At 42.6% G+C, this 12,041-nt stretch overlaps 1 protein-coding gene across 1 annotated transcript in view; it reads left to right on the forward strand.

Annotated features, from left to right (window-relative positions):
* The first annotated feature begins 10,276 nt into the window (after positions 1-10,276).
* FKBP5 (FKBP prolyl isomerase 5) overlaps positions 10,277-12,041 on the forward strand; it is a 65,939-nt gene continuing 64,174 nt past the window's right edge. Inside the window, exon 1 of the mRNA XM_004710725.2 lies at positions 10,277-10,397. Within this exon, the coding sequence (XP_004710782.1) occupies positions 10,293-10,397 (105 nt within the window). The 5' untranslated portion in view covers positions 10,277-10,292. The remainder of the gene's footprint in view (positions 10,398-12,041) is intronic.

Below are 12,041 nucleotides of genomic sequence, written 5' to 3' on the forward strand. Positions count from 1 at the left end.
TAATTAGTCCACAAGAAACAAAACCAGGACACACACACACACACACACACACACACACACACACACACGGATGGATGGATAGGTTTATATAGCGAGAAGGCATATAGCAGCTAATTAGTCCACACAGCAGTACAGAGGGCTTGTGGAACAGTTAATATACTGAAAGTCCTTGAAATCAAGGAGGAGGCTTTGGTCCAAGGTCAAGGAAGCAGACAGCGGAGTCTTCCCTCAGACAACACAGACAGAGTCTGCCCGCAGGCAGCAGACAGACGCAGGGTGGGTCAGCAACAGTCAGTAGCCTGGGAGTTTAGCGAGGTAAGGTGACAGGATCCACCAGCCTCAAGCTCAAGTGATGTGCACACCAGCAGCTGGCCAAGCAGGTCTTGAAAGAGTCTCAAGCTCTAGCGGCAAGATCCACAGGTTGTCTTGACCCACAGGTAGCGTAGCGCACAGGTTGAGGGAGAGAACTAGCTAAAGCAGCAGCGCACTGGCCCAATCACCAGAGAGCAAGAGAAACAGGGGTGGGCCTGCAGAGCCATTTATCGATTAACCCTCCAATCAAACTGCGACCCGAGTAATCTCCGCCCCCATATTCCTCCTATTGGCCAGGTTGGCACAATACATCTAACTATCACAAGTAGCACTGATGAAAAACTCCCTAGAACAATTACCCCAAACGAGACCAAAAAGGGCAGCATTTACTAAATACTAAGCTCCGAAGGCAAAATAGAGCAGGAAAGAAGAATAGATGGAAATTAGAATCCCGGGAGGAAGTGGAAAGAGTGCCGTTACATTGAAGGGATTATAATTTATGTCATGAAGCAAAATGTGTATAAGTTGTGGGATGAAAAAAATGTATATGAAAATGCATAAGTCCTGGAATAGCCTAAACTTACCTAATTATATACTTCAAATTTGTGCAGTTTATTGTATGTTAATCTCTATATTTTAAGGTACTTTAAATATTTTTTAAGTATTTTAATCTATATTTTAAGGTACCTTAAATATATTTTAAGGTATTTTAATCTCTATATGTGTTCTTCACCGTTTCTGCTCAAAATTGCTAAGAAATTTAAATTTATTTTTTTACTGAATGAGTTTGGTTAGGATGGAAAAATGCCAGAATCATCTATATCGGGTTCACTTAACAAAAATTTTATAATATTTTTATTGTATTAAAGTATAAACAAAATTTGTCATTGTAACCACTTTCGATTGTACAATTAAGTGCCATTAATGAAACCCACAAGGTTTTGTAACCATCGCCATTATTTGTTTCTCAAACTTTTCATCACTTCCAAACAGACACTCTGTACCTATTAAGCAACAGCTCCCCCAGTTCGTGGTAACCACTAAGCCGCTTTCTCGATCCATCTGTTCTAGATCCTACATATCAATGGGACAATATTGTAGTTGTCTTTTTGTGTTTGGCTTATTTCACTTACCCTGTTTTCAAGGTTCATCCATGTCCTAGTGTGTATTCAAACTTCATTCAGTTTAATGCTGGGATTAAAGCCCATTGTATGTTCCAGGTTCGACAATTTGATTACTCACTTATCAGTTGACGGAAACCTCGATTGTTTCCACCTTTGGGATAGTGTGCATAATGCTGCATTGAGCATTGGTGCGCACATATCTGTTTGAGTCCGTGCTTTTGAGTTTTGGGGTGTATACCTAGCAATGGAGTTGCTGGGTAATAGGTATTTCTGTTTAACTTTTTGAAGCACCATCAGACTTTTCTACAGCAGTGGTTCCATTTTACCATCCACTGTCTCTACATCTTCACCCAACGTCTTTTCACCCCCTGTTCTGATCACTATCCTAGTGGGGATAAAGTAGTATCTCACTACAATTTATATTTGCATTTCCCTAATGACTAATGAAGGCACTGTGGTAGCATTGGGCTGCTAACCACATGGTGTATGGTTCAAATTCACCAGCCACTCCACGGGAGAAAAATGAGGCTTTCTGCGTCCATAAAGATTTATAGTATTGGAAACTCAGCAGGGGGTGTTCTACTCTGCCACATAGGATCACTGTTAGTTGGAAAAGACTCGATGGCAGTAATTTATTTTTTGTCTTTAATAACTAAGGTGGGGGGTGGGACACACAATGGTATCTTGTGCACGAAGATGCGAACCTACCTAGTGGCCCTGTGGGAGAAAGACCTGTTCAGGAAGGCAATGGGGTTGCCTTCTACTTATCTGAGAAAAATAGCTCATCCAACACCTGGGGTCACCCTGAGTCGGAATGGAGTGATGACATAACAGGTAAGCACTGAGAGACAAAGCTAACGATCATTTGGCCTACTTCACTTTGGCTTTCTCCAGTCGTTATTTATACTGGGGAAGAAAAGTGAATTTACCCAGATGTAGTATGCATTGAACTCATAGGGAGGAAATCATTTGTAGCGAAAAGGCAGTGGTTCCATCCGGGATCTTCGTACCTCTTCTGTCTTCACTGTGGTCCCAGGAGAACGAACCCAGCAGTCGGCAGGTACACGGGTCTGATTCAGAGCACTGCGGGTTTGCCGGGAAGGGGAAGGAAGGATGGTTAAGGAGGGAAAAAAAAGTTAAGTCTGACTAACGACTCCACCCATGAAATTCTGTCTACCCTGGCCAAGGTTCCTCTATGAAAAGAAAAAAGAGAAAATGTATGAGTGGGAATAAGAGTATCCTCTCCTTCTCCCCATTCCTCTCCATAGGTGGAGGAAGGAAATTACCCGGTGCATAAATACAGGGTGCAGTTGTTTATAGATGGAGCCGAGTGGTGCATAGTCGGGGCCCCAGTGGCAAAGGGCTTCCATGTTGCGCGGTGACCCTCAAGGTCAGCAGTTCAAAACTACCAGCCTCTTTTCGGGAGACAGATGTGACTTTCTTCTTCCACCAAGAGTTACATTCTTGGAACCCCCAGGCACCATAGGGTAGCCAGGAGTTGGAATTGATGTGACGGCAGTGAGGTTGGTTTTGGTGTTTTAGTTTTCCGTGGTCCATGGTCAGGGCTCAGCTGCTAAGTGGCGGTTCGAGCTCACCAGTGGTTCTGTGGGAGGAAGAGGAGGTTGTCTGTTTCCATTAAGATTTACTCCCAGGCAGTTCCTCCCTGCCTTGCAGGCTAGAGGAAGTTGGAAATGATTTGAGGACAACGGGTAAATTGCTTTATTTGTTTGAAGTCTGTGTGTGTTTGCTGTGTGCACGTGTGTCTCTTTTTAAAAATGTATATCTTGTCCAAAATTGGATAACTACTCTTATGTTACTGTGCTTGAAAGTTGGAGAGGGTCTAGGGTTGAAAAGGAAGGAAGGCTTTCTTTTTTTTTTTTTAATCATTTATTGGGGGCTCGTTCAACTCTTATCACAATCCATCCATCCATTGTGTCAAGCACATTTGTACATCTGTTGCCATCATTATTCTCAAAACATTTGCTTTCTACTTGAGCCCTTGGTATCAACTCCTCATCCCCCCAACTGCTCCCCCCTGTCCGCTCCCCCTTTCCCCTTCCCTCATGAACCCTTGATAATTTATACATTATTATTATTTTGTCATGTCTTACACTGTCCAATGTCTTGGATGGAGGGCTTTCTAGTCCATTCTAACATGGATCATTTCAAAATTAAGCTCTTTACAAGCCCTAGCGCACGAGGCCCCCTTCTCGGCGGTTTCTTCCTGCGTGTGTGCTTTGTGGTTGTGGATACAGAGAGCCTGTGTGGTCAGACATCCTTGGTGCACAGAACGAATGCTGCGACTTTGGTGTCAAAGTAGCCAGTTCCTGTATTTTTTTTTTCTCTCTTGGAAACTTTCCTGTCCCCTAGTGGGATAATCGGTGCCCGATACCCATGTCGTAACAGAGAGAAGGAACGCACAGTAAGTAATATAGGTGAGGAATTAGTGGGTAAGGCTTTCGAATCACTTCCCATTGGGGGCAATCTGACAGTTATGCTGACAGGAGTTTTCAGTACACCCCTGGTGAAATATTAGGCGTACTTTTATTTTCCTGTTAGGTCTCGGGTGTTGGCCGACTAGCACTTTCGAGCGAACTTGCTTACCTGTCATGTCCGTAACAGAAGGCGCTGTGTGTCCTTCTCGTACTGGGTAACTATTTTGCCCCTTTGGGCAGTTCAATACACAAAACCTTCTCCTAGATTAATATCCATTAATATACATAGTGATTTTAAATCCAGAATAAACCTAGGTTGGGGTGGGGTACAGAAGATAAGGCTCTCTTATGAAAACAGTGAAGCTTTTTCAGTGTGTCTTGTAGGTTTTTAGGGATCCTCTGATTTCATTGACTTTTTCATATAATACTAGATGGAGAAAGAAAAGGTCTTTGAATTATGTTTTGCTTATAAACAAACATTTCTACCCCAAATAACATAACTGGAACCAGAGTGGAGGAAATACTTGGGCAATTCAGTTTATCTACCTACCTATCGATTTATTTATTTGTGTCCTTCCAGATTTATTTTTTCTTTTATTTATCCATTTATTTTTAAAACATATTATTAATTGGGAGTGAATACAGATCACTCCATAGTTCAATCATGTCAAGCAGTATTGTACAATTGCTCCCACAATCAGTTTCCAAATATTCTTTTCTTTCCTGGAATCCTTGACATCATCTCCCTTTTACTGCCCCCCCAATCCCCCTCCAAAAACAAACAAACAAACAAAATAAACAACCCTTATTCTACTTGCTGGCCTTATAGCTTCATCCATCCTGGGTTTCATTTACGGAAACACAGAAAAATGTAGAACACAGCTTCAAGTGGGACCGCCAATGATATAACACTTCTGAGATAAAACCTAATCTGAACAAAGGTAAAACACAACAAAAATACAGGAAATGTTGAAAACTGGATCAGGTCCAGCGTGCATCAGAGGGAGGATCAATAACTGTTCAAGTCAGGTCGATCCCTTTGATCTTCTGTACACATCTCTCTAAAGTACTCTGTAGTAACCCCACCCTCCCGTCCCTCAATTGTGGAGAGAGGGAGATCACCAGAGGCTTGTTTCCTACGTCGTTCCCACAGATGAATCTTGGGCTCCCACTGTCACCCATAGCCTTCTGCAAACTGGATTCTCCCAATTTAGCCTCTAATACGAATCCCTCCTTTGAGTTCAGATTATGTGATTTACAGACCTCCGGTGACTGATGATGGTGTGCTTCTTCCATGTGGACTTAGTTGACATCTCAGTTAGAGGGCTGCTTGTTTGGAGACAAGCCTTTAAGACCCCAGATGCTATTATTTTATCTGGTAGTCAGGCACCATCTAATTTCTTCACCACACTTGCTATAGCACCCTTATCTTCTTTATTCCCTTCCTGAGGGCGAGTATATGGAGCAGGGCCATGATGTAAGAACTAATTGTTCTTAAGTGGGAGCTAGGATTTAGTGGGAGCCCCTAAACCCATTTCTGGATTCAAATTTATTGTTAAAGGAAATATTTCAGGAAAGTTTCCTTGTTTTTATCTTGATTTGTGCTACCCTTCTTCACCTGGACTTCACATGTGTGAAGAGAGCCAGCCTCTGACATCGCACCAAGCTGCGAGGGCTTGAAGCATTCTTCCTGGGTCCTGTGTGTGCTCTGACCGTTTAGCTGTTAAATTCAGAGTTGGGTCTATTCTGAATTAACTTACATGTGCAATGTGAGGTGTGCGCCCAGTTTCACTCTTTGGTGGGTGGATAGTCAGTCATCCCAGCACCATTTATTAAAACATACATTTTTAACTTTTATTATTTTAAAAATGGTTTTATTGTTCATCCACACATCATACAAGTCAACAGTTCAGTCATATGAAGAAGAGTTGTACAATCATCACCTCAATCAATTTTAGACCAGCACCATTTATTAAAGAGTATTCGTTCCTCATTGGATAGTCTTAGCACTCTTGTCAAAAATCGATTGGCCATAAATGTATGCATTGGTATCTAGACGCTCGGTTCTCTTTCAGTGATCTATGTGCCTGTTACCTGACCAGGGCCAGGCTATTTTGATGCCACAGTTGGATAATATTTTCTCATCATGAGCTGTATGCATATGCCTTTCTTCTGGCTCAGGATCCCTTTGGCCCCTTGAAATTTCCTATACATTTGAAGACTGGCTTTTTAATTTTGGCAGACAAGGTTGTTGGGATTTTGATAGGGTGGCATTGAATGTCCTGGATTGCTTTTGTACTGGTGTTGGCATCTTAACGCTATTAAGACTTCCATTTACTGAGTTTTTGTTTCATGTGAGCAATGTTTCGTGGTTTCCAGTGTCCACATTTCCACGTCTGGTTACAGTTTTCCGAGCATGTCATTCTTCAGATGCCGTTGTCGGTGGAATTGTTTCTTGATTTCTCTCTCAGCTGCTCGCTGTTGGCGTACGAGAGACCCAGCTGACTTTTGTGTGTTTGTCTTGTGCCCTGCCACTTAGCTGGATGAATTTACTAGCGCTACCGGATTTCTTGTTGATTCTTTGGGAGTTTTATGTATGGCATCGATGTCATCTGTGAGCCGGAGTTTTGTTTTGTCCTTCCGCAGTTGGGTGGTTTTCTTGCCTATGGTTTTCAATACACTGTCGAACGGCTGTGGTCAGAGTGAGTTTACCAGTCTTGCTCCTGATCTCAAGGGGTAAGCTCCCCGTGTTTCTCCAATGAGTACGATTAGCCGTGGGATCTGATAGAGGCTCATTATTATAATACTGAGGAAGAAAATGGTATTTGATTGACTATACTTACATTTAGAAATTTAGCAGAACATCAGATGGTGAGCATTACAGAGAAAAGCATTGCCTTCGGATAGGTTGAAGCCATTCTTGCTCAATGCTTTGTTTGTAGTTGAGGTTTTTGGAGACATTTTTTTCTGAAAGCAAGTGGCACACACGATGACACTTCATCCCCCAATCCATCCAAGCGTGTACCTCCTAAGAACAAGGATATTAATCTACATAGAACTGTACTACCCTATCACATTCCAGGAAGTGAACATGATGCAGTACTATCTTAATATATAATTTGCTTGTCCAAGTGTTTCCAGTTCTCCGAGAATTGCCCTTTGTAGCGTTTTGTTCCCCGCATCCCTGGCGGCAGGGTCAGGTAGGCACTAACCTGTGAGTCTGCCAGAGACAGGTGGCACTGTCTGCTCCTGAAAGATTCGCAGCTTCAGAAACCTGATGCGGGGGTGGGGTGTGTGTGTGTGTCTTTCTGTCAAGGGCCGTTGGCTCTTTATAACATCATCTTCAGGTCATACTGGTCAAATATTTAATTAACTTACCCCTTAACAGGCTGTTTGTCACTGCCCCTCTTTGGCGAGGCGTGTGATCTTAGCTGGTCTTGATTTCTTGGCCTTTAAACTGCCCGTGAACTGACATCCCCTGTTGCTGCCCGTTAAGGTCCTTCTGAGTTGGAATCAGCTCGGTGGCTGTGTTTTTGAGTTTTTTTAAATCTTGTAGTCAGCCTAGGCTCACGTTGTATTTGGTTATCATGTCTCTTTATTGTCCTCCAGTCTAAAGTGGGCTATGTAACCATAGCTGCTAGTCACAATGTCAGAGGTTGGAACGCGCCGGCTACTTCACTGAGAAACGATGAGACTGTCCACTGCTGTAGACTCAGAGTCTCAGCAACCCAGCGGGGCGGTTCTACTCTGGATAGAACCCGGGTAGTCACCTGCGTCTCTCATACGCCAACATTGAGCACGCGGACCCTCAAGGTCACTGAGTCAGAATTGACTCGATGGCAGTGGGTTGGGTTTGGTTGATTGTCGTAGAGAATTTCCACTTAATGTATTTCTTTGTTCTTGGTTAATTTCAGGTTAGATATGTTTTATAGGAACACCACATTGGGCGTGCTGTCTGCTTCCCGTTCCGGCACATCAGGAGGCACCATAGTAGCAGCTGGGCTCACTGTTGGTGATGCACAGGGTCATGATGAGGACTTGCAGCCTCTTAAACGTGTATCACTCAGATCATTTCTTCGGAACTTGTTTTTGTTTAATAATAGATGGTCAGGGGAGTGGTGCAGGGAGATTGTGTGGTGCATTGAGACGTGTTGTCAAAAAGCTTTTCGCCTGATGGTTTTAATTTGCTCAGTGCTTTAAACCAGAGTTTACCCAGCAGTCTCTCGATGGGTGGCAGTGTGACTGTGAAGCCCTTAGAATTTGGGAGGTTTGAGTACATTTTTCCTGTGACCCACAAAGGCTTTAACAGGTCTTTCCCCCTGCGTTTTTGGAGAATCGTTTTCATGGTTCTATGCACCAGAAAATTCAGTTATAACCTGGGAGCCAACCCTGCCCATGTGGTCTTCCTGGTTATCCAGCCCAGCACCATGTATAGCTAGGTACTTAATTTTCGTGGTTTGCTTGAGAACAGTTTGTTTGGGCCTTTTACGTATTCTGAGCCAAGCATTTGAAATTATTTTTGCTGTTGCTGTTATTTGGTATAAACTATTCTAGAGATGAGTGCAAAGGGGCTTAGCCCTTGTTCTGTTGTGTTTTTGAAAATTTTTGGGCACAGCCAAGTTTGATTCATGCCTTTGTTGACATAAAGTAGAGTTAGGTCAGCTGGAAGTGAGTTGAAACACCCATATGTGTTTTACTTGTCTGATTGTCAGTTGTCTCCGTAAGATAAAGTTCACCAATGCAAAGTAGCTCTTTTTGACTCTGTAGGCAAATGACCCCAATCTAGCTTCATACTTGTTATTACCTTTGGGCCCATTGTTGCAGCCATCTTGTCCGTCCATCTCCTTACCAGTCTTCCTTTTTTCTCTGACCTTCAAAGCATGGGGTCTTTTTCCAGGGCCTGGTCTCTCCTGATACCATGTCCAACATATATGAGGTGAAGTCTTGCCATCTTAACTTTTAAGGAACAATTTGCCTGCACTTCTTCCAAGACAGATTTGTTTGTTCTTCTGCCAGTCCCTGGTATACTCAGTATTTATCACCAACATTATAATTAAAAAGGATCACTCTCAGTTTTCCTTATTCCTTGTCCAGCGTTTGCATGCATAGGAGGTGACTGAAAAGACCATGGTTTGGCGATAGGAGCAGAACATGGACATTCTTTGATTCCAGTTCTTGTCCGTTTCTCTCACCAGTCTCAAAAGTGGAGGCATTCTAAGTGAATCTAGATAAGAGTAAATAAAGCATGCCCCTTACTCTCGAGGATTTTAAAAATCCAGTAGGACAGGGGTCCTCAAACTTTTAAAACAGGGGGCCAGTTCACTGTCCCTCAGACTCGTTGGAGGATCGGACTATAGTTTTAAAAAAAAACTATGAATGAATTCCTATGCACACTGCACATATCTTATTTTGAAGTAAAAAGACAAATGGGGCAAAAACACCTGGCGGGCCAGATAAATGTCCTCAGCGGGCCACATGTGGCCCGCGGGTCGGGTCGTAGTTTGAGGATGCCTGCAGTAGGAGATGGGATGTAAGCTGTGTCTACTTAGAAAAATTGAGGGACATGCTAAGAAACTACAGAAAAGGATAAGACTATTTTTAATAAGGTCGACTTTGGTGTCATTCATGCCTCACAGTATTTCTGGAAAGTGTACTTAACTTCATTTTACAGATGAAAAACCATGGTTCAGGGGGATGAGGTAATTTTGCAAAGGGCAAACTGATACTGCCGGAGCCAGGTCTCAGACTAAAGCTTGTTCAACTGATCACTGTGATTTATTGTCAGTTCTTAAGGTCACCATGAGTCAAAAGCAACTCAATGGCAGTACGACGCCGGATAATCCAATCTGTTCTGATTTTTTTGTCAAGAATTCAGCTGCTGGAAAGGGACATTTTCAAAGCGCTTAAGCGATCTGCATCTCCATCTCTCATCCTTGGGTGTATAATCACCAGCAATCCTGACTTTTCCCTTTCTCTACTTGGGGACCAAACTGGGTGGGAACTTGAAGGACTTTAGAAAGGCCTTGGTGACAGAGTGTTATGAGTTGAACTGCAAAGTCAGCAGTTCGAAACTCCTCGCCGCTTCACAGAAGAAAGACGGGGCTCTCTAGCCCCATAAAAAGGTACAGTCCTGGAAACTCACCCTGGCTGTCCTGCCCTGCTCTGGCATCAACTCATATTGAGTTTGGGCTTTTTTGCGGAGTAGGCTACTTAATTCACATGAACGATCCCATCGTTACTTGCGCTTAGCAAATGTTTTGATCTTCGATCTCAATGGCTAACCTTATTGGCTAGAAATAAACCTTCGGTTGGGTGAAGCTCAGTTCCCAAGAGTACTTACCATGAATACAAAAGTAATATTTTTCATCACTGAGCTATGTTTTTTTGGTTTTCTCATCAGGTTTTCTACTCATAAAAGACAATGACTACTGATGAGGGAGCCCAGAACAATGGAGAGAGCCCGGCTGCTGCTGTTGCGGACCGAGGAGAGGATATCACCTCTAAGAAGGACAGAGGAGTCTTAAAGGTGCGTCTCCAGAGAAGAATGGCTTAGAGGCACATCTGCTACCCGGAAAGAAAGTTGGGAAAAGCATTCGGGGATGGGCTTGGAAATAGTGGATTATGTTGTCTGAGGCCTCCTATAGACATTTTCCCATTTTCTTCCCAACTCTGAGGCTTATTTTTAATTCCAGATTATGGGTGGGAAAGCTGGGGTCCTGCAGGTCCCAGTTAGATAGGACTCACTAGGCTGTCTCTCTCTCCTCAGGGTGTGAAAATGGGTTCCTGTTTTAATGCAACATTTCAATATACCAACGCCAGCTAATGATCAATTAAACGATTTTTTTCTTAATGTTCACCTTTAAAAAAAAATCATTTTATTAGGGGCTCATATAACTCATCACAATCCATACATACATCAGTTGTGTAAAGCACATTTGTATACTCATTACCCTCATCATTCTCAAAACATTTGCTCTCCACCTAAGCCCCTGACATCAGGTCCTTGTTTTTTCCCTCCCTCCCCACTCCCTCATGAACCCTTGATAATTTATAAATTATTATTATTTTGTCATATCTTGCCCTGTCCAACATCTCCCTTCACCCACTTTCCTGTTGTCCGACCCCCAGGGAGGAGGTTATATGTAGATCCTTGTAATTGGTTCCCCCTTTCCAATAAACAATTTTTTTTAAAGATGGGGAAAGTGTCTAGCACAATTGAAAAAATGATTTATTTTTACATAGAAAAAAATGTTTCTATTGGCAACGAGGATTTTTAAAAAATTGTTTCATTATTGATAGATTAAAATATTATATTTCTGTTACTGTTCCTTTTAAAAAAATATTTTATTGGGGGCTCGTACAATTCTTATCACAATCCATACATCCATCCATTGTGTCAAGCACATATGTACATTCGTTGCCCTCATCATTCTCAAAACATTTGCCTTCTACTCTAGCCCCTAGTATCAGCTGCCCATTTTCCCCCTCCCTCCCCACTCCCCCCTCCCTCATGAACCCTCCATAATTCACAAATTATTGTTGTTTTGTCATAAGTTACACTGTCCGACGTCTTCCCCTGCCCTCACAAGGATGTTTTTAAAAGTTTCACCGGAGAATGTATCTTGCTTTTAACTTCTTTTTTCTATTAGAACACTAATGTTTTGTTTGCTTGTTTCGCTTTTGCACTCTGTAGTTAGTGTCGCGCGTGCTAGTTGTAGCTGTCATGGGGTTGTGAGGCAATCAGAACAACTCTTGAGTCTTTCACTTCATTAGGGAATAAAGTGAAGTGGAGAGAAATCAAGCCTCGGTGGCATAGAGGGTTACTCTTTGGGCTGCTTACTGCAAGGTCAGCAGTTCGGAACCACCAACTGCTCTGAGGGAGAAAGACAGGGCTTTACAACTCCAGTGAAGAGCTCCAGGCTGAAGAACTTACCCTGTTGGTATGAGTCAGAATCCACTTCTGGGTGATGGCCTGGTTGTTTTTTTAAGAGAGAAAGTAAAAGACTTTGGTCATAATAGGAACCAGCATGATTTCTCCCACCCTGTTGTTATACATACACGTTTTATGTCGTTATGTTTTCCTTTCGCGGAAAAGAACATCTTACATGTACTTTCTAAATCTCATCACTATGCAAAATCTTAATATTTTCTTTCTTTCTTTTTTTTTTTT

Source organism: Echinops telfairi, unplaced genomic scaffold (assembly GCF_000313985.2).
Source record: "Echinops telfairi isolate 266 unplaced genomic scaffold, ASM31398v2 ScPeMD7_3533;HRSCAF=4204_1, whole genome shotgun sequence".
NCBI lineage: Eukaryota > Metazoa > Chordata > Mammalia > Afrosoricida > Tenrecidae > Echinops > Echinops telfairi.